Source organism: Adelges cooleyi, unplaced genomic scaffold (assembly GCF_023614345.1).
Source record: "Adelges cooleyi isolate 19-005CV unplaced genomic scaffold, UGA_ACOO_1.1 ACOO_flye_CR_arks_rails_tigmint_CR_PRNA_108, whole genome shotgun sequence".
NCBI classification, from domain to species: Eukaryota; Metazoa; Arthropoda; class Insecta; order Hemiptera; family Adelgidae; genus Adelges; species Adelges cooleyi.
In genome coordinates, this window is record NW_026095761.1 from 3,531,091 (window position 1) to 3,551,789 (window position 20,699).

At 29.7% G+C, this 20,699-nt stretch overlaps 3 protein-coding genes across 4 annotated transcripts; 2 read left to right on the top strand and 1 right to left on the bottom strand.

Annotated features, from left to right (window-relative positions):
* The first annotated feature begins 1,369 nt into the window (after window positions 1-1,369).
* Window positions 1,370-8,256, top strand: LOC126844890 (nicotinamidase). 2 transcript variants are annotated; one of them, XM_050583369.1, is made up of 10 exons: window positions 1,370-1,476; window positions 1,548-1,764; window positions 6,164-6,293; window positions 6,358-6,414; window positions 6,478-6,582; window positions 6,661-6,795; window positions 6,871-6,999; window positions 7,069-7,237; window positions 7,303-7,445; window positions 7,959-8,256. In XM_050583369.1, exons 2-10 carry the CDS (start codon window positions 1,730-1,732, stop codon window positions 8,064-8,066), a joined length of 1,011 nt encoding a protein of 336 aa, XP_050439326.1. In that variant the 5' UTR covers window positions 1,370-1,476; window positions 1,548-1,729; the 3' UTR covers window positions 8,067-8,256. The 2 variants fall into 2 exon arrangements, with proteins under 2 accessions (XP_050439326.1, XP_050439318.1); XM_050583361.1 differs by having other exon boundaries at window positions 1,382-1,764.
* A 1,463-nt stretch (window positions 8,257-9,719) lies between these two features.
* Window positions 9,720-18,786, top strand: LOC126844871 (DNA mismatch repair protein Msh6). The gene is made up of 22 exons (XM_050583321.1): window positions 9,720-10,153; window positions 10,238-10,348; window positions 10,620-10,726; window positions 10,814-10,912; window positions 10,986-11,147; window positions 11,255-11,389; window positions 11,475-11,610; window positions 11,701-11,840; window positions 11,905-12,042; window positions 13,819-14,023; window positions 14,215-14,411; window positions 14,713-14,825; window positions 14,896-15,051; window positions 15,884-16,041; window positions 16,104-16,219; window positions 16,650-16,805; window positions 16,870-17,004; window positions 17,078-17,302; window positions 17,361-17,555; window positions 17,856-18,033; window positions 18,134-18,285; window positions 18,357-18,786. Exons 1-22 carry the CDS (start codon window positions 9,925-9,927, stop codon window positions 18,630-18,632), a joined length of 3,519 nt encoding a protein of 1,172 aa, XP_050439278.1. The 5' UTR covers window positions 9,720-9,924; the 3' UTR covers window positions 18,633-18,786.
* Window positions 18,673-20,099, bottom strand: LOC126844900 (G patch domain-containing protein 11). Its single transcript, XM_050583384.1, has 4 exons — window positions 19,868-20,099; window positions 19,538-19,770; window positions 19,223-19,467; window positions 18,673-19,075 (listed from the first exon to the last, which is right to left on the bottom strand). Exons 1-4 carry the CDS (start codon window positions 19,918-19,920, stop codon window positions 18,833-18,835), a joined length of 774 nt encoding a protein of 257 aa, XP_050439341.1. The 5' UTR covers window positions 19,921-20,099; the 3' UTR covers window positions 18,673-18,832.
* Window positions 20,100-20,699: the final 600 nt, after the last annotated feature.

The window sequence follows — 20,699 nt, forward strand, 5'->3', positions numbered from 1 at the left end:
ATAACCGTAGAACAATTATTCTACAAAAATATTATAAATCGAAAAATACTTAAAATTTATCATAGTATGAATTTATAGTGTGGATCAAATTGATCCATTGTTTAGTCAAGTTATTTTCCTACATAATTTAGATTTTAGATAGGTCTTCTTATAAATAAAACTGTAACTCATTCCTTATTAAGATATTAAAATTATTTTACAACGGTTTTTATCTCGGTTGTGTAATTTATTTTGTCATTAAATCCATATTAATCATATATTTGTATTGCTCACATAATTGTTTTATAATTTCAGTGCGTTGATTGTTGAGTATGCACATACAAAAAAAGTTGTCTAAATAACGTTAATTTATGTTTCAAATTACATGAATTATGTATTTCCTATCAAAGAAGCTAAATTAAAACTATCTACGACCTATATTTTGGTGGTTTTATATAATTTTCAAAAAACTTATATAATTAAGCCCGTTTGACTTCATGCGCTAGGTTTTAAACAATATTTTTAATAATAAATATAACTTATATTACTCGTTACAACAACTTCCAAAACCCGTTTAAATTGTGTTTACTCATTACACTGTTAGATATTATGCATGCTTGATGATTGTGCGCATTACGTCCTCGCGAACATGTTTTAAAAGTTAGCTTATTTAATCGAATTTTAACGAATCTAAAAATTGTACTCATCTTATTAGTGAATCCCAGATGGTTGGGACTGACTTAATTAACTATTTAAATCCGGCTAGGTTTTTCCCACGCTGGATGATCACTTTTGATTATTTTAATGAATTCATCCAAAACGATCATCCTCAATGAATCGTTTAGTATATTTAGCGAAAGAGAAACGGTTTTACAATATGTTTTTTTTGTTTTAATATTTTTGTGTATGGATCTACGATTTCTTTAATCCGCTGAATACTTACCGAGTTCTTCCTATAACAAGTTTATGGATCAGAAATCGTATCCAAAAAATACTTTTATAAGGATTGAAATGAAAAAACGTCATAACTTTTTGTTATAATGTTATTACTTCCAAACTTGTGTTGGATAATCTCTAAATATATTACTACCGATATACAGTACAAAACAAAGAAAATATTATCGACCCTGATTGATTGTTTGTTGGTGCACGCTCAAGATTTAGCGTACACCCTCACTAGCCACTAGCCAGTAGGTAGGTACTACCTAATAAAAACAATACATAACATAGCCCGCCCTTCAACACGGTAATATTGATATCAGCAATTCGCCGGCGCACCCTCCGTACGGGGGAGGTAATAACACGGGGAGGTGGCGTCAGCGACACGGTCGCGGTTCGCGCGGCAAAACAAAAACATGACATAATAATAATATGACGGCCGCCAGTTGCGTGGCACGAAGTGTGCGTACAGAAGACAGCGGCCTGCGTGCTCTTCAGTACCAGTCACCACCGGTTGGCGTGTGCAGTGTACACCATCATCGCTATATTGATCGCACGGTGCGTTGTTAGTTGTTGTATTATTGTTTTGCTATTGGCTTAAATATATATATATATATACATATTTATAGCTGCCATTCGGTTAGACGCATTCGATTCACGTAACACACCAACCGTACGTCTACATTAGCTATATATAACTCCGTGTACAACCAATATTATATAGGTACACCTTGTACAATATAAGTTATATATAGGAGGTCCCTTCGACAGCGACCATTCATACGGCGACACCGGCAAACAGATCAGCACCATGGACGCGTGTTTTAGCGCTTTCGACGACGACGGGTAAATACTATTTTGAGTTTTAAATTTGAACTTTATCTTAGCCGTAGTTCAAGCACCAAGCTACCAACCGGTCCTGTAATATTTTCATTTGTTATTTATCCACACACTTTGACATTTTTATAAGAAGAATTTAATGAATGTGCAAACGCAATACGAAGATTTATGGTTATTTTTTTTTTAATTTCAAATTACACTACTTATAATAACAATTAAGCAATTATAGTTCCATAACCATTAACCAATGTGACCCGTTATCACTTATTAGTTGTATCCTGATAAGTGATAACAATTCGTGTAACAGACCTGATAAGGATTGAAGGTCGAATCGGGTCACAAATCACAATAGATGCTAATGTGTGATCAAATCTTTGTTGTATAATTAATGATTTGTTTAATTGCGGTCTTTAGCTATGAGTTATACGAAGTCTATTAATTCAAGAGAACAGACACGACTTAAGAAAGAATAAATTTAAATAATTTAAAGAAACTGTCTAGATCTTGTGCTATTGAATTATTTACCAATTACACAAGTCAGTTTTCATATAGCAATGTAGTATTTATAATTGCTTCAAAAGTTCGAAACTTTTAAAGGGTATATGGTGAAATCCTTTTTGGCTCAGTTTAATGTAAATATAGTATCTACAAGTGATAAACAAGTATCAGTTTTTTTTAAAGATTTTCCGCCTGTCGTTTAAATTATATGCAATTATTGTTCACTAGGTACTGAATATTGATGAATTTATTCGGTTACAATAACAAGTTGTATAATCAAACTTGCATTGATAATATCTAAGTACTTGTATTAAAGTTACGATTAGAATTTATTTCTTATTTAATGAGTTACGAGACCACGATATTAAGTCAACGACTATATTGTGTGTTTCGGCGTTTGCAACAATAAAAACAAAAATATTTATTCTAAATTTTAAAATCACCTCAAAGCCATAGGTGTATTTTAGGGGAGAATAATTTATGTGTGTAGCACCACTAGTTCTGAAATAGCAACCCAAAATTGTAAGTGTTTCATACCATAAATAGTGAGGAGAGGGGATTTTCTATCATTTCCAGTGCTTACACTTCTACTTATTTTAACTTACAAGCAATATTAAGTACTAATATTGGCGCAAATCTCCCACTTTTGTATTTTATTTTTCATTCCTATTTTGATCAATCCTTCATTACTCCACACTTCCATTAATCGTTATTACTTCAAGTCACAGTAGTCTTATAAATTGTACATTATATATTCTTTTCAAATCACTCTTTCGAGTGATTCGACCCACTTCTTAAAATACAATATATAAGGTTTTTTTTCGGCTACAGTTTGATAACGTGGCATACATTTGGATTTTGCGTACTCAAGTTGCGAACGGAAAAGATACCGAACCAAATTATTTAAAATAATCACTTTTTTTTGTGTGGCATTACGCTCAAGTTCGGTACTATTATTTTTTACCTACCCATGGACCGTGTACACAATGTATCAAACTGTTAGTGCGCACTTATACTTGAAAAAATAATAGTTTCCTATTCAATGGGCGTATTTTGGCTGATTCGTGCGTGTTTTAACAAAATACGAATGGCACAACAATGAAGTTTATTGTTGTCCTCTGAAACTACCGTGTTGTTCATTTTATTCAAATATACACCTAATTTCCTTGTAGTAATAGGCATCCGTGGTAGGCATTTTTACATTTACAATGTATTCATTGATATGTCTACACAATTAAATTCGTGACCATTAAAAAAAACCAGTAAAATACGGTTTAACTTCAATGCGTAGAGTATATTTGTCTTTATTAAAATGTATCAAATTATATTATGCGGCACGCTATGTTATTTACTTATTTACTCGGTTTATTTAACAACTCCTAAAAACATCATTCTTCTAAAGTTCTGGTTTTGGCTCGAAATCTTAGAATTTTATTTATTTTTTGTTAATTGTTACTTTTATTAAATTGTGTACTTTTCGAAAGTTTCACAAAATATAATTTTATCGTGAAGATGGAATAATTTTATAGACTTTTGTGCTAAATTTTTAACTGACCTCTGGAACAAAGTACAATTTTCTTAAATATTATTTTCGTTTCATTTTCATATATTTTTGGGAACTTATCAATCCAGCGGTAGAATTTTCCCAAGGGTGGCCAAAATTAATTAAATTGATACGTGAAGAGACTTTGCCTGGATATCAGGGTAGGCCAAGCTGAAGACCAAGAACGCGACTTCCAAAGTATCAATCCTTCTGATTCAGTGGTTCAATTTCTTTGAAATTTTGTTTTAGAGGAGGAGAATGGATTAAGCCTCGTTAGAGTAGGTATCATTGTTTGTTTTTCAGGAGGGTCTTAATTTATTACAATAAGCCCGAACATTAATCATCAAAAACATGTATTATACTGATGAGTTTACCCATTCGAGTTTCTGGTATTCCTTTACTTAGTAGTAATTTAACTAGAGTATACCAGTAACGTAAAAAAAAAAATTAGAAAACCCTAACTTAATTTGGTTGCTGACACCTTAATTTAAGGTTTTTGTTTTTATAAAATCGTGGCCATCGACACTAGTACAGTAGCCCAGTTCGACCACGAAGCTATTATGTCATTAATGGTAAAAAGTGTGAAATTTGGACTGAAGGTGAACATGAATATTATATTAAAATGTAGTTGCCGTTTTTTGGTATTGCGTTTGAAAATTCTAAAATTTGTCAAGGAAACAAATTATTACAGACGTATTTCTAAGGTCAGCCTTGTTAATAATTAACCTATGTGTATGTACCGGTAAAATAAATAATAAATAGCATATAATATATAATATTAATACGAGTAGGTATTAAAACATGTATATCAATCATAGTAGTCTAGTACATTATTTTGGCAGTACTAATCATCGGTATATAATCTAATATATTATTGAATCTAAGTCGCCAATGTTAAGGTGTTAATTTGTATTGTAATTTTTAATTTTCTTATGTATATGTATATTGAATAGTATGCTGTGTCTTTTTGCAACCCACATGGTGGACACCTCACTTTGAATAAAAGTCGTTTCTCTTTTAATTTGCCCACTATTATATAAAGTTTTTTTTTGCCCTGCAGTCAATACCGGACTCAGGTTTTTATGGTACCCAAATATGCAATTTGACCTCTGACCTCCAGCGCAAACAAGAAAGGTAGAAAGGTCAAAATGGGTTTACGTTCAAAATAATCTAATCAGTAATATTGCAATCAATAATAGTTTTGTAAAAAGAATCTTAGATCCTAGTATTGGAAGGCACTGCCCCCATGACGGACCCTTTTAATCCGGACCTATTTGCGATAACTTAGGCTTGTATAATGTGTTTATAAATGATTTGGTCTTAAATTTGTTTATCAATTAAAATCACATTAACACTCATTGAACGGCTTGAGTCGTTAAAACCAAAAGATGTGCTGATACACTTTATACTTTATGATTGGAGTAGAATGATTGATTGATACTTCTAGCGTTCGATATGCTTAGCTTATTTGCTCTGATCCAAAAGTCTCAATTTCACATCTTAAAGTACTAAACAGTGAATGCTTAAAGAATTGAGTGTTTATATATCGTCGAGTGCTTATGTTTATTTTATATTTACATCGTCTACAATGGTTTTTATGATACGAGTGTACGATTAAAGTAAATTGTCAGCTGATATTATTTAATTTAAATTAATTACATGAATTATAACATCGTAGTATAGAATTGTCATTATAGAGATCTTAATCGCATAGTCAAGTGCATTTTTGAGAGTTCATCGACTCTCGTTCCTATACAAATTGTAAATCACTTTGTGTCCCAAATAATATGCGAAAACATTTTAAAATTAGTAGAATTGTTACAGAAACTGGTCCGTATAGTTATAGATTATTACACTGTAAATCGCGTTATTCATTCATTCGCTATCAATAGTGATTGTTAAAAAAGGTAGGTCTGAATTACTTAAGTTGAACTAACCCTTAAACTATTATATATCCAAAAGACCAAATTTACAATTTAGCTTACCCTTCAAAAAAAAAAAAATAAATAAATAACAAATGAACTTAGAAAATGTGTATAAAAAATAAAACCATTAACAGTAAATAGACAATTGTTGTAATACAGTCAAATTAGATAATATGCCTGTTTTTGGACATTTCCGGTTTTTCGCATGGCCTAAAATTGAACTATTAATAGTATAAGTTATAACTATTAATAGTAAAAAGTTTTCCCGGTTCCGTTCAATATTGAAAATAACACTTAAACAATTTGCCAACTTAACATTACAGCACTAAAATTTTCCAAAAAAATAGTTGAAATAACTCCATATTTGTTTGTGTCAATAAATAGATTTACATATTACAAAATAATTAATAAATAATGAAATAAAACTTTTGGTTTTTAGGGATGGTTTTTTGAATATCCATGAATTTGACAGCATATGCAAAGGACTTTTCCGGAACGACCGTGGAATTGTGTACAGTTTAGATGCTGATCGGCTGGAACATATATTTAGCATATTTGATACCAAAAAGGTAACATAGCATTAAACGCTCTTTTTTTTATCGATCATTTAATATACTACAAGTTTATTTTCAGGATGGCTTGATTGATAGACAAGAATTTGTATTGTGCTGGGATAAATGGATAAAAACAGTAAGCTTGATTTTTTTTTTATCATATGTTTTAAATTTTACATTACTGTGTTTCATGTTTTAGATTGTTAGGCCCGTCAGTGTTTTTCTCATTATTGACGTACAAAACGATTTCATTTCCGGAACATTGAACATAAGCAACTGTTCAGCCCAACAAAATGGATTAGAAGTAATGGAACAAAATTGTTTAAAAAATGTTGTTATAATTATAGGTACTATATATTATTATTATATTTAAAAAATATAGGTAATTGAACCCATAAATCAATTATTGGACACAGTGAATTTTGATTCAGTGTTTTATTCGTACGATTGGCATCCAACTGATCATATATCATTTATTGAAAACTTGTCATTGCGCAAACTAGATTCTTCTTCGCCTGTAATATGTTATTTCTAATAACTATCTAATAGTATTGCTCTATCAGTTGTTATATTAACATACAATTTTATTAAGGTTTCAGCTGAAGACGCAAAGCCATTTGACACTGTAGTATTTGAGGGTTGTCCTAAAATTAAACAGCGTTTATGGCCAAAACATTGCATCCAAGATTCTTGGGGTGCTCAACTTTATAAAGATTTAAAGGTAAAAAAAAAACTGTCATTTTAAATCAAATAGTTAAATGCGATAATTGTGATTAATTAATAACTCAAGGTTGTAGATAACGCTATGAAAATTTATAAAGGGACTGTATCCGACGTGGACTCATACTCAGTATTTTGGGACAATAAAAAACTATCTGAAACAACATTGTGTAATCAGTTAGCAAATTTGAACATAACGGATATTTACGTATGTGGACTAGCCTATGATGTCTGTGTTGGTAATGTATTTCATCGGGACCTTGGACCTTCATAATATTGCATTACTATTGTCAAACTTTTTTAGGCGCTACTGCTGCTGATGCACTATCAATTGGATACCGAACAATATTAATTGACGATTGTTGTCGAGGTGTTGACGTGGATGATATAAATTTAACTAAAAACAGTGTGATAAAAAATCATGGCGTTATTGTTCAATCACATGAGGTGTGGTGATTACATTTTTTTTTTTCAGGGGATGTTATAACTTATTGAAATATTTCTTGTTTGTTTTTTTTCGTGTTTACAATTCTGCTTCGTCTATGGTTATTCATTGAGCACTCAGTACAGCTGTTAATACTGGGTACCCGTTATTTAAAAAAAAAAAAAATAGGCACCCGAAATGAAAACCCGAATCTTAACAGGTTCCCTGGTATATTACGTTACGGGTATTTCTCAGTAAAAATCAAGTCTTTATACCCAGTCATTAATAAAAAAATTTAAATGTAACATAATATGCAATAATAAAAATTTGCTATTCAATCATAGACACATTTTATTAATTTAATACACAAACTTTAAAATTGCGAAAAATAACCATAATTTATAATTTTTTTTGGATCGAAACTAAAACAAAAATAGTCTGAAAGAGAAGCATAAGGCATATATACTGTCCTTTTATTGTAAACAATTGCTTTCTGGAATATTTTAGTGATCACAATGGGTTTTTATATTTTCTAGGTAAAAGCAATGGTTGAAGGGCGAGACAGACGTCCAGAATTAGGTTACAAATTAGCCCTTGAACTCGAAAAATCCATCCAAAACAGTAAAGTAAAACATATAAAATAAGATGTTATAAGAGTTGCATATTTTAAATAGTTATTACTAATTAATTTATTATAAAAATAGTCATTTTATGTTTTGATTGTTATTTTATTATAATTTGTAAAACACAAAATACATGTTTTGTTATCATAGTAACAATAACTATATGATAATAATATGTAAATTTGCACTAATAGTAATTGTACAAATTGAGTAATTTTAATTGTACAAAAAAAAAAAAATGTTATAATACAATTATGATTTTGTTGAGGTTTTACAAATGAACCATAAATAAGTATTGTATGGTTTATGTATGTGTATTTATAAAATAAATAATATGTTATTTATTACTTTTTACATTGCAATGTTCCTTTTTTAATTTTGTTGAAGTTTTGTTTTAAGTTCACTGGTGTGCTTCAATAAACTAGCAACATTATGACGCATGTTGTTTAGTTGTAATGCAGACATTCTGATAGTTTTACTTTTTCCGTTTTCTGTTAACTCAATAAAAATATGTGCCTCCATTTTTGGTTCTTCACTAAAAAAAGTTAATTATATTTTTAAAAATAATGTTTTGTATTAAGTAGTACAATTATAAATATAGTTGAGTAGTAGCTATCTAATAATAATAATACAAATCAATATTCAGATAATATATTGTGTATTTATTATTATTTTATATAATTTATTAAGACGAGTGAGTGTGTCTAACATTCACTGTCGCCAGTGTGATACTTGGCTGGGCGAGAAATTTTCCAGTAAAAAGGCCAGCATCCTCTTTTCGGGAAAAAACTAACCACCCGTCCTGGCATATTACTTGGCAATATACTTCAATTATAGAAATTGATTACTTTAGTGAAGACCTCTCTCTATTCCTTATATAAAAGATTGTCAGAACTATTCTATTGTTATATTAGTCATAGAAGTTCATAAGACAATTTTCCAGTCCTAGGTTCGTCAAGTTAAGATTAAATATTTAAATCTAACTTATGTTATAATCGTTTTTTATACAATATAAATGTGGAATATAATACCGTGTAACATTAACGTCTTCAATTCTGAAATTACTTGGCGCTTTTGTATAAACATCCATTTTTGGTACTTCAGATATAGTTAATTTTTACTAATTGTGTTCAAAAACCTAGCTGTTTGAACCTACTTCTCCATTCTTGTACCTTTAATACTCAATATTAATTATTAATTAATTTGTAAAAAATATATTGTTTGATTTAGATGATGTATAATATAATAATTAATTATTTAAATAATTATTCAATAAATTTTCCAGTTTACATATTTAATCATTTGGTAAGTGGTATCACAAGTTAATCACACGTTTTTTTGTGTTTCTTATCTCATTATTGAAAAATATGAATATGATGTTAAAGACGTTTTGCCTAAAATAGCAGCACATTTTATTGTTTAATTGAAATGTAATTTTAACTTTGAAATTATAAAACTTGATTTTAAAACGTAACTCAAGTGACACTAGACGTTACACAAAATTAGTTAAAAATATTTGGACAATTAACACTTTTTACTTGTACAACATTCAAAATTAAAATGTTAACCACTGCTTTTGTCACTAGCTTCATACTTTATTGATAATGTAGTGCGCCGGTTCTCATAAAGAATTGGCGCTAAAACATTAAACATTTAATATCGAAACCGCACATTGCCAATTACCATCGAATATCGATGACTCCATATTTTATTTCTGTTAATTTTATGCGTCTCGGTTAATTTGTATGTAATTGAAAACCATACTTTTGTAATTTGTAATAATATTATATCTATTATAAGATTTAGTGTCGTGAATTGTGTCGATGTGATTTAAAAAATTCATAATTAATTGTTTAATGTTCGAATTTATGGTTTAATAATGTCGAAAAACACATTATTCAATTATTTTAGTAGATCGCCTGTTAATTCAGGACAAAAAGTCAACGGATCGCCTGACGAATCGTCCTTTAAAACACCTAAACGGCCGTCTAAACAGCTATCTGTGACCCCCAAAACTGCGCCGAAAACGGCAAATGGAAGTTCGAAAAAACCAAGAACCAATAATAGTTCTGTAAAGAAAACGACTGATAAAAGAAAACCGACCTTTGGTACACATTTTTGTTATTTTTATTCGAGTAATTGTTTTTGACAGCTAATATTACGTGAATCACTTAATTTTTTTTGAATTGTAGATGAATCGGAGGAAGATGAGGATGATTTATTGCCTTCGAAGAAAAGACGCAGGTTAGCGTTAGAAGACATGAGTGGTGACGAGGAAGATTCTGGCGACGAATATCAACCAGGTGAGTACCATATTTTTTTAATTCAATTGTAACTATTGAAGTATTAATACTTCTATAAAGTCCCTTATACATAATACAACAGTTTGCACAACCACTGTGTTTGTGCAAAAATGTTGATGGTGTAATGCACAACGGTTTGAAGTAAATATTGGTCGTGATCGAAATGTGTTGTGCAAACACCAGCACTTGGAGATGGGTAGTGTATGAGGAGCTCTAGATATAGAAATATAAAAAACTAACTTTGAATAATAACAACTTATCTTGCTATTAGATAAAAATGCATCAATTGAAAGTGAAACGGATTCTGAAGGAAGCCCGGAGGTGTCTGATGAAGATTCTTTTATTAACGATGAAAGTGAAGAAGAATCTCCTGTAAAGGTACTAAATAAACATAAATTAATAGTTAAATTTAACACATTTAAAGTAGTTATTAAAAGATACTGTTTTTTTTAAATGATAACAAAGAAAAAGAAGGTATCAAGATCAAAGCCAGTTAAAACCAATGGAAACTCAAGTTCATTGAATATTTCTCTTGCTTCAACTGCAGAAAAACCTTCCAAAGAAGTATGTACATACACACACATACATACAAGTTAATTTGTGTACAAATATTTTATTACTATTGTATGTTGAATAGGCTACTAAAGGCGTCGTAGATCATGATAACTGGCCGCATTTAAAACTTGAATTTTTAAAACCAGAAAAGATTAAAGATGTGAATAAAAAACCACTGACAGATCCTAATTATAATCCTAGAACGTTGTACGTTCCAGAAGATTTTAAACAGAAATTAACTCCGGTAAACTATACTTTAATTATATTACCTACTTTATTATCTAAAATATATATATATATATATATGTGTATTCATATATAATCTATCTTAAATGTTTTCGATCTGAATAGGCTGTGCGTCAATGGTGGGAATTAAAATCACAACACTATGACTGTGTGTTATTTTTTAAAGTTGGAAAGTTTTACGAAATGTATCACATGGACGCGGTAACTGCTGCTAAAGAACTCAACCTTTTATACATGAAGGTAAAATAATGAAAATACCAAAAAAACATGAAGAATTATTTATCTCGTAATACTATTAAGATTAATAATCTTAAACAAAATGCAGGGAGATTTTGCTCACGTTGGTTTTCCGGAAAGTGCATATGGTCGATTCTCAGCCATTCTCGTAGAAAAAGGTTATAAAGTAGCTCGTATTGAACAAACAGAAACACCCGATATGATGACTGAACGCTGCAAAACTAGTAAGTTGCAATACATTTTGTATTTAACATAAGGGTCAGTATGTTTGTATACCTATAAGTTTTATTTAAATTTTTTTCTAAATATTTAAGTGAAAAAAACAACAAAGTTTGATAAAGTCGTACGCCGTGAAATATGTCGAATAACATCAAAAGGTACAAGAACGTTTGGTATTATTGATGGTGAAACCAATGATGCTGAAAACTCATTTTTAATTGCTATATCTGAAAAAGTAAGTATAAGAGAAACAGGTTTTGATCTTGAGTCTTATAATTTACCACATTACATGTTTTTAGGAATTAAATACTTCGTCTTCTATGTACGGCGTGTGTTTCATTGATACTTCCATTGGAATATTTTATCTTGGTCAATTTGAAGATGATTGCCACTGCTCTAGGCTAAGAACATTGTGTGCTCATTACCCACCTGTACAGGTAAATAAGTAAAATATTAAGGGGCGGGATTGTATGCGGTCAGTTTTTTCAGTCAACCCATCATTTTTATTCCATTAAACAGGCTCAATCAGTGATACAATAAGCAATCTAAAAACAGATTTGTATTCGCCATGAAGTTTCCTTAGGTCATCAGGGTACTTTATTAATTTTAATCCTTTCCAAATTTGATTTTAAAATTTAATATAATGTTCAAACGTGTTTTATACATAGTAGGAATAAGATATCAAAAAAGTATGCTAACCGATCTCAAGTAAACTCCATGACAAATTCAAATCTGTTTTCAGATTACTTATCAGATCACTGGTTTCAGCCTGTGCCATGAAACAAAAAATGTATATTATATTAACTAAAATGGTTTTTACTCATAGACAAAATGATTTAAATTAAAAATATACTACAAAGCTTATACAAATTAACCGGTAAACTAATTGACATGATTGGTATTTATTAAAACCACTTTTTTCTTAAATATTGCCTATACAAAGCTTGTTAATAACCAACCGCATGCAATCCGCTTAAGGGGAGGGTAGGGTATTAAAAATTTTTTTTGTTAACTGAATGCACAATATCTCAAGAATATTGTGTCAAAATTTCAAGTCGATCAGAACAAAATTGACGACGTTATGAGTTGTCGGAATTTTATAGCTGCCCGACCCGAGCGCACTATCGTTAACTTTAAAGTGTTTTTCCCACAACTCACGTTTTCAAAGTCGGTGACCACCATAACTTTAATACTACTATACCGATCCTTTTGAAATTTTGAACACTATTTCAGTACATAACTAACGAGGTAACGCTGGAGAGTTTTTTTCAAATTTGTTAATATTTTTTATTTTACAATAACAAATTAGCCAATTTTTTTCGCAAAAATCGCGTTTTTTCCTTCAAAGTGTTCCCAAAAAGTAAAAAATTGAAATTTCAAAAAACCCTCTAAGCATTACCTGGGGAAAGAAATTATCTAACGAAAGAACTTAATTTTTTTAATTTCGGATGATCCAGCATCGAGTTATGAGGGGCACCGCAATTCTACTTTTTTCCGAGACGCTTCTGAATAATTGCCGCCGTTGCCGTATTTTTTAATATTTCTACATGAAAATATTACACAATATTTTTCGAATGTTATACTTTAATGTACCATTAGTTTTAATAAACAGGTTTTAACTGTGTTGTCAAAAAAAAATCACAAAAATTTGCCGTTTTTTGCACGAATTAACCATACCCCCTCCCCTTAATACACATGGTACGTACCAATCTAAAAAGGGTTCTCTTATTTATTCAATGTTTTTTGAAATCTAATAAATAGTTTATAAAAATGTCGTTAATACTCTTTGATTAAATAAACCTTACAAAAAATGTAGTTGCAATACAAAAAACATGACTTTCATTTAAAATGTAAATGAAAGTACACGTTAAAGTGAATATGTTGACCCCCTTATTTGGTTTTTATTGTGAATATTAACTTTTCAGTAGTTTATTCCCAACTACAAAAAGTTCTTTATTTTAGGAACAATATGAGATAAATAAAAAAAGTTCAGGATGCGTATAAACTTATTTCAGATAAATCCTAGATCCATTTATATATATTAAGTTTTGATTAGTGGGCCCTTAAAATTTATTTTTTTTTCTTTTGAGCAATATTTAAGTATTATTACTGACATTTTAAAATTGTTCAATTGTCTGAAACAATAGTTTCTTTTTACTAAACTATACACTAGTTACTTCATTCTAATTATCTTATTGTTCGTTTTTTGACAGGTTTTGTTTGAGCGCAATAAATTAACACAACGTACTAAAAAAGTAATTGATACCATGTTGTCCAGTGCAGTCAAAGAAGCTCTTATTCCAGAAACAGAATTTTGGTCTTCATCAAAAGCGTTACTTACCTTAGCCGAAGGAGATTATTTTAAAAAGGACGACAATATTGTGTACCCGGAAAAATTAAAAGAATTTTTGGGATGCGGTGAGTGAAATTACTATTTGTTTTGATACTGTTCAAGTTGAAGGAACTGTAGTCTGTAGAGTAAGCACATAATTATTGGAGAAGCAATTATGTCTAATAACTTGAACATGAACAAACTATTATTTTAAGTGTAACAAATAAATTTAAAATTATGTGTATAGTAAGTTAAAATTGTGGATTAATTTGTTTAGAATCCGATTTGCAATTAAACGCCAACGATGAATGTGAATTTGGTATTAGAAGTTTAGGTGCAGTCATTTGGTATTTAAAGCGATGCAAATTTGACTACCAACTTTTAACTAGAGGCAGATTTCAGATTTTTAAACCCGTGGATGTTGAAAGTATTAATTTATCCAATCAGGAGGATAATATCAAAACTAAACACATGGTAAGATACTGAGGTCTTAATATAATGTATTGTCAAATAAATTGAGTATCTTTATAAAATTCAATAGGGGAGTTGTGCATAAAATACAATATCATTTTATTATACATATTTTTATCGATTAAGTATTAAGTAAAAATGTACTGCCGAAGAAATATGTATATACAGTAAAGTGTATATTTTTTGTGTTTAAGGTTTTTTTTTAAATATTTCATTATTTTATTTCTTTACTAAGTTCAGAGTTTTTAAATATTTTGTTTGTGTAAAAAAGTTTATATCATTGATTTATATGTTCTATAAATAGATTTTAGATGCTGTTACATTGAAAAATTTACATGTATTGGAAAATTCTGTTGGGTCATACACCGGAACGTTACTTCAAAAACTGAATCATTGTTCTACACCATTTGGAAAAAGGTAAATAATGTTTGTATGATTGGCACTGTAATAGTTTAAGACAAAGAACTATTGATTCTTTTTTTTTTAGATTGCTCCACCAATGGTTATGTAATCCTTTGACGTCAATTACTAGCATTATAGCTAGGCAAAATGCTATTTCGTCATTGATTAAAATCCCAGACTTGGTTCAAGAAATACGATCAGAATTATCGAGTCTACCAGATTTAGAGCGATTGTTTTCGAGGTTAGTATTGGCATATGTTCGTTTTTAAAATGGGTGCCAAACACTATTTTTAAAAGTATCATATTCAAATGGATACATAACCATTACCATATTGCAAGTGTGGAAACTAGTACTTTTACTCAATTATTTCAAAATCGAGCCATTGTTGTCACATTTTTCTAAGCTGATTTATTATTTAGTTAGAATGGAAAAATATTAAATTCAAAATCCTGTACCGCTATTAGGGAAGCATGGAGGACCTAAGTCTGCTAAACATAGTGAGAGATGCTTTGTAGTTTAATATTTAGTGTGCAATTACTTGTTATAAGCTTAACTTATATTTTAATAAATACAAAAGTTTATAACTCATATTATAATTATAAAATATAAACTTTTATATGTTTTAAAAGTTGTAAAAGGTCACAAAACTCTTTATGTTCACATTTGGTCATTTAATCATTTTTTTGAAGAGCTTAAAACACTTCCAGCCCCAAAATTCTATTTAATGCACAACTTCTATTAATGTAACATAAACTGCATTCATAAATGTCATTATATTTTATAATTGTATTTAGCAATGTCAATTATGTAGTTTAAACAAATAAATTAAACTTTTTTAATTTTGAAAGATTTATGCTATTAAAACTAGGCTAGCCACTTGCGTCCTCTAATGGGTGTTGGTGCACTGTATAATAAATATTCTTTTTTCTTGGTAATCATGCAAATATATCGACCATAAATTATTAATTAATCAGTATTTTAACAATCAATAAGTAAAAATATAATTCTTAAAAAAAAATGTTAAGCATTGTTGTTTGTGTTGATGAAGTATTATTTTGTGTTTATTATTTAGAATCTATTCTCAAAGCACTTATGGAGTAGAGTCAGATCACGCAGAGACGAGAGCTGTTTATTTTGAAGAAAAAATATATTCAAAAAGAAAGATCATGGATTTCATTTCAATACTAAAAGGATTTAGAACGAGTGTTGGAATAATGGAGAGACTGCAGAGTAATTTTAAATTAAACAGTTTTTTAAATTTATACACGTTTTAAACATACATTATTTCATAGGTGCAAATATAGAAAATAGTGCAGAATCTAATTTGTTGACAGCAATTTGTAACTATCCAAAAAGTAAAAATCCTGGAATATTTCCCGATTTGACAGAATCATTGGATAATTTTCAAGTAGCTTTTTATTTTACTAAATTTAGTTAATTCATTTATTAATAGCTGTTCTATTTATATTATTTCTGAGTTTCGTATGTTTTATATTTTATTTTTTTAAAGTATTTTTGTAAAACCCTTAACCTGGCGTGTGGTATTTTTTCTTAAGATGCTTATAAATATTTTTTATATCAGTGTTTAAAAAATTGGTTTTGATGAAAAACTTTCGAAACTGTTAATAACTTAGAGGTATACTGTCATAACGCACTTGGCTAGTTAAGGGTTACTTTTCAAGTTGTACTTGATAGAGAACGCTAGCATTAAAAATAAAATAGATAAGTAGTGCTGTGCAAAAAAGCTGCAATCGATTTTGTGTATTCATTAAGCAACAGAATTTTTTGTAATTGGTATGTTTTTTATTTAGAAAATGTTTTATTTAAAAATTATGTAGAATTCGTTTGATCACGATGAAGCTATGAAACACGGTCGTATATTCCCTGAACTGGGAATGGATGATCAGTATGATGGAGTTTTAGAAAAAATTAAAGAAGTGGAAAACGAGTTAAAAGTGTACTTGAAAGAACAATGCAAACACTTTGGATGCAACGTAAGTTGATGGATGCTGTTCAATTGAAATTGAAATTATGTATTTTTTTTTACAACATTTCCAGGTAGTTTATTTTGGTTCAGAAAAAAAACGTTATCAGCTAGAAGTACCAGAGGCTGCTTCTAAACGAGCCGGAGAAGGATACGAACTACAAAGTCAGAGAAAAGGATTCAAAAGATACATTACCGACCGCACAAAGGTTTGTTTTGTAATAAATTTTACATTGACCGTGTTAAATACAATTTTTTACACTTGCATATAATAAAATCTAGGAACTACTGGACCAAATAATAAGTTATGAAGAAGAGAAAATAGATGTGTTAAAAAGTCTCAGAGAACGTATTTTCTCTCGGTTTTGTGACAAGTTTGATGATTGGAATAATGCTATCCAATGTTTAGCTACGTTAGATGTATTCATATCGCTATCAGAATATTGTCGTTGTGAAGAAGATATAATATGCGTTCCGAAATTTGTGCCGGCTCTTGTCGATAAGAAGGTATACATTTCTAAACGATTAGTACTTTCAACTTTATATTAAGACTTTTGGTTTTTAGCCATTCGTTGAACTTGTTGAAGGCCGATACCCTTGTGGTACTGGAGAAGAAAGTTTCATCCCAAATGATACAATTATTGGCAAAGAGAACGACGAGACGTGGAATTCAAGTTTAATATTAGTTACTGGTCCTAATATGGGCGGTAAATCTACATTAATGAGACAGCTTGGTATCATTACAATAATGGCTCACATGGTAAATATGTTAATTATTTATGGCTTAACAATCATACAAGAGGACGTCATACCAGTGGGTTCACTAAATTCGTTGTAATATAGTCCTTAAGAGCGAGAATAGCTCAAGGACTAACAAATCAAGTCTGCTAAAATGTTATATTTTATTATTTATTTATTTTAAGTGATGTTCTGTTCATTTTAAAGTCTATTGACGAAAAAAGACTAAATGAATGCCTTTTTTTATTTTCGTTTAAGATAAACCCCAATTATCTCTCCTTTTTAGACATTTTTATTTGATGAATCAATGGTAAAATTATAGGGTTGTCATGTGCCGGCTAAAAACTTTGAGCTAAATCCAGTTGATAGAATATTCACTAGGATCGGGGCTAATGATAATATAATTGCTGGAGAATCTACATTTTTCGTCGAGCTATGTGAAACATCTGCTATACTGCATCACGCCAGTAGATTTTCATTAGTTTTAGTCGACGAATTGGGTAAGAAATTAAATTTTTAAAAAAAATGATGTTTACAGACAATAGTAATAACGTATATGTTAATTTATTGAAATTGCGATGAAATTTATTTTACTCATAGGCCGGGGAACATCGACTTATGACGGAACAGCGATTGCTTCTGCCGTCGTTAAAGAACTAGTACAGAAAAAATGTCGTACGCTATTTTCCACACACTATCACTCACTTGTAGAAGACTTCAAAACAAATTCTTTAGTCGCTTTAGGCCATATGGTAATTAATGTAGCAACATATCCAACTCTGGTACAGTAACTTATGTATTATTTTAACTGGTTTTTATATAGGCTTGTATGGTTGAAGATGACGAGACAAACGAAGAAATTGAGACTGAACAAAATCAAGAAACTATTACTTTCTTGTACAAGTTTGCAAATGGTGCTTGTCCTAAATCTTATGGGTTTAACGCTGCTCGTCTGGCCGGGATGCCCGCTGACATTATAAAAATTGGTTTGTGCAGAGCTAAGCAATTTGAAACGGCTGCCAAGCGTAGAATTCTATTCAAAACATTAATCTCATCAGACGATCAGACTGCAGTGAAAACTGCAATAATGGCATTATAAAACATTATTATGCACAAATCAATTACTTATTGTTATATTAATATTTTGTTTGTAATTTTTAACTTTTAAACAATGTTATGTTCCTAAATTGATCGTTTAATAATCACATACAAATTATACATTTTTTACAGCTAATTTATAAAAGATAAATAAATAAATGTTAATACAAAAACAAAAGTGAATGTGTTATTAATTACTTTCTAGTGATCTTGGCGACTAGGTCCCGGACACTCGTTATCTAAATCTTCTTCGTTGTCATAAACTGTTCCACAATACACACAATATTTATATGTTTTTCTTAAATAATATTTTACTATTTCTAATTGTTCGGCTATAGACATGTTTTCTTCTACAACTTCTGTATCTTCTGCAGCGATATCATCTTTGTCGGTATCATCGGTAACTTCGGGCCATAAAAATGTTTCCGATGGTTCTTGTATATCCTATAATATATTTGTACGTTGATAAAAAACATATATATTTATCAAATATTAAATTATAGCTCTGCTCTACATGAAACTATAACTTGGTTATAGAACTCTATAAATCCTTGATGCTATATTTACACTCTAACGTGATGAACAACATACCTTTTCTAAATCCATTTGGCGACATATACGTTGACATCTGTACAAATCGGATCGATCTTGTTTTTCCGCTTCTACTTGAGCTCTTCTTTCTCTATACTCTGTCACAGACATGCTTGAGGCAATAGATAGTCTTTTCAGGATCATTTTTTTTTTCATTTCCCTAATTTCTCTAAGCGCTTCGTCTCTTCCTAACCCTTTGCGATCGGTTTTCAACACAATCCCAATTGGATCTACTCTCCCGCAATCTAATAACAAATAAAAAATTCAATTCAATTGATACATAAAATAAATATAGTATTCTAAGTGATGATTTACTATTTTTGCCAATGCCTGATCCAGGCTTATAACCCATTTTTTGCAATAGAGAAAATCCTTTGTTACTACTATCTATAGCTTTTTCTAATCCTTCTTGACGATTTTTTTCTTCTAATAGCTTGACAGTATTTCCTTTGTTAGCTATTTCGCACAATTCTTTTTTTTTCATTTGATGATGTAACCGTTTATCCTTATGCGTCATTAAAAGACCAGGCCGTACATCACGGGTGGATCTAACAAAGTCCAAATATTTTACATTTTAGATGTAACACACTTATAAAAATTTTAAACTAAAGTAACCAACATTTTTAATTTGTAAGCATTACTTACTCGACATTAAGAAAAGCATCGGACATGTAATCATCTTCTTCTTCTTCAGTCATTGTTGCTTTGGACGTTTGAACATTTAATACCGAACTACATATATTAAACTGTAAAATTTGAACTGTATGAAAATGTACTAAAACTGCTTTTATAAATAATTATTAAAGTATTCAAATAATAATAATATTAACCAATATTTGCAGACAAAACAAAAATTTGAATTTTTAAATGTTTAACTTTATCATTTATTGCTTATCACTTTTGCCAGTATTATCATAATATTATCACAGAACAATTACAGAATAATAAGTTATCCAGTGATATTATCGCAGACATTGACGGTTGAAAATTGAAAAATAGTAAATACAGTAAATATGTTATGATTTTGTTGGCTTATAGTATGAAAAAAAGGTCTCTTTTAAATAAAATCAGTAATTGATTCCGAGAAGAGGTTCCTAAATTTTAATAGTTTAGTAACAATGTATATTGTTGAAAAATAATAGTGTATTATAAATAATAATGGCACAATCATAATATCAAATATGAAATATAAATATCAAACAAAGAACAATATTAGATAAATTGAAAATAAATGTTTTTATCAACTAAACAATTTTTTTTTAATAGTCGAATTAATTCCAGATTTGTATGGAATATTCTTTAGATATTGTGAAATTAGCAAAAATCTTACCCTTACCCCCGTTAGTCTTTCGTTAGCGCTGAAGATGACTACATTGTTGCCGAACTACGTATACGCAAATAGTGTATTATTATTTATAGTTAAGGGTTTTAAATATTAATTTCTTTACATTAAATTAATAATATATTATAAACCTAC

Excerpts from the sequence above, each read along its gene's own strand:
- LOC126844890 (XM_050583369.1), top strand. The coding sequence starts at position 1,730 with ATGGACGCGTGTTTTAGCGCTTTCGACGACGACGG. Across the intron at positions 6,415-6,477 it reads GGGATAAATGGATAAAAACA|ATTGTTAGGCCCGTCAGTGT; the intron begins GTAAGCTTGATT and ends TTCATGTTTTAG. Across the intron at positions 7,000-7,068 it reads AACTTTATAAAGATTTAAAG|GTTGTAGATAACGCTATGAA; the intron begins GTAAAAAAAAAA and ends TAATAACTCAAG.
- LOC126844871 (XM_050583321.1), top strand. The coding sequence starts at position 9,925 with ATGTCGAAAAACACATTATTCAATTATTTTAGTAGATCGCCTGTTAAT. Across the intron at positions 10,154-10,237 it reads TAAAAGAAAACCGACCTTTG|ATGAATCGGAGGAAGATGAG; the intron begins GTACACATTTTT and ends TTTGAATTGTAG. Across the intron at positions 14,826-14,895 it reads TCTACACCATTTGGAAAAAG|ATTGCTCCACCAATGGTTAT; the intron begins GTAAATAATGTT and ends TTTTTTTTTTAG.
- LOC126844900 (XM_050583384.1), bottom strand. The coding sequence starts at position 19,920 with ATGACTGAAGAAGAAGAAGATGATTACATGTCCGATGCTTTTCTTAAT. Across the intron at positions 19,468-19,537 it reads ATCAGGCATTGGCAAAAATA|ATTGCGGGAGAGTAGATCCA; the intron begins GTAAATCATCAC and ends ATTTGTTATTAG. Across the intron at positions 19,076-19,222 it reads GCCAAATGGATTTAGAAAAG|GATATACAAGAACCATCGGA; the intron begins GTATGTTGTTCA and ends AATATATTATAG.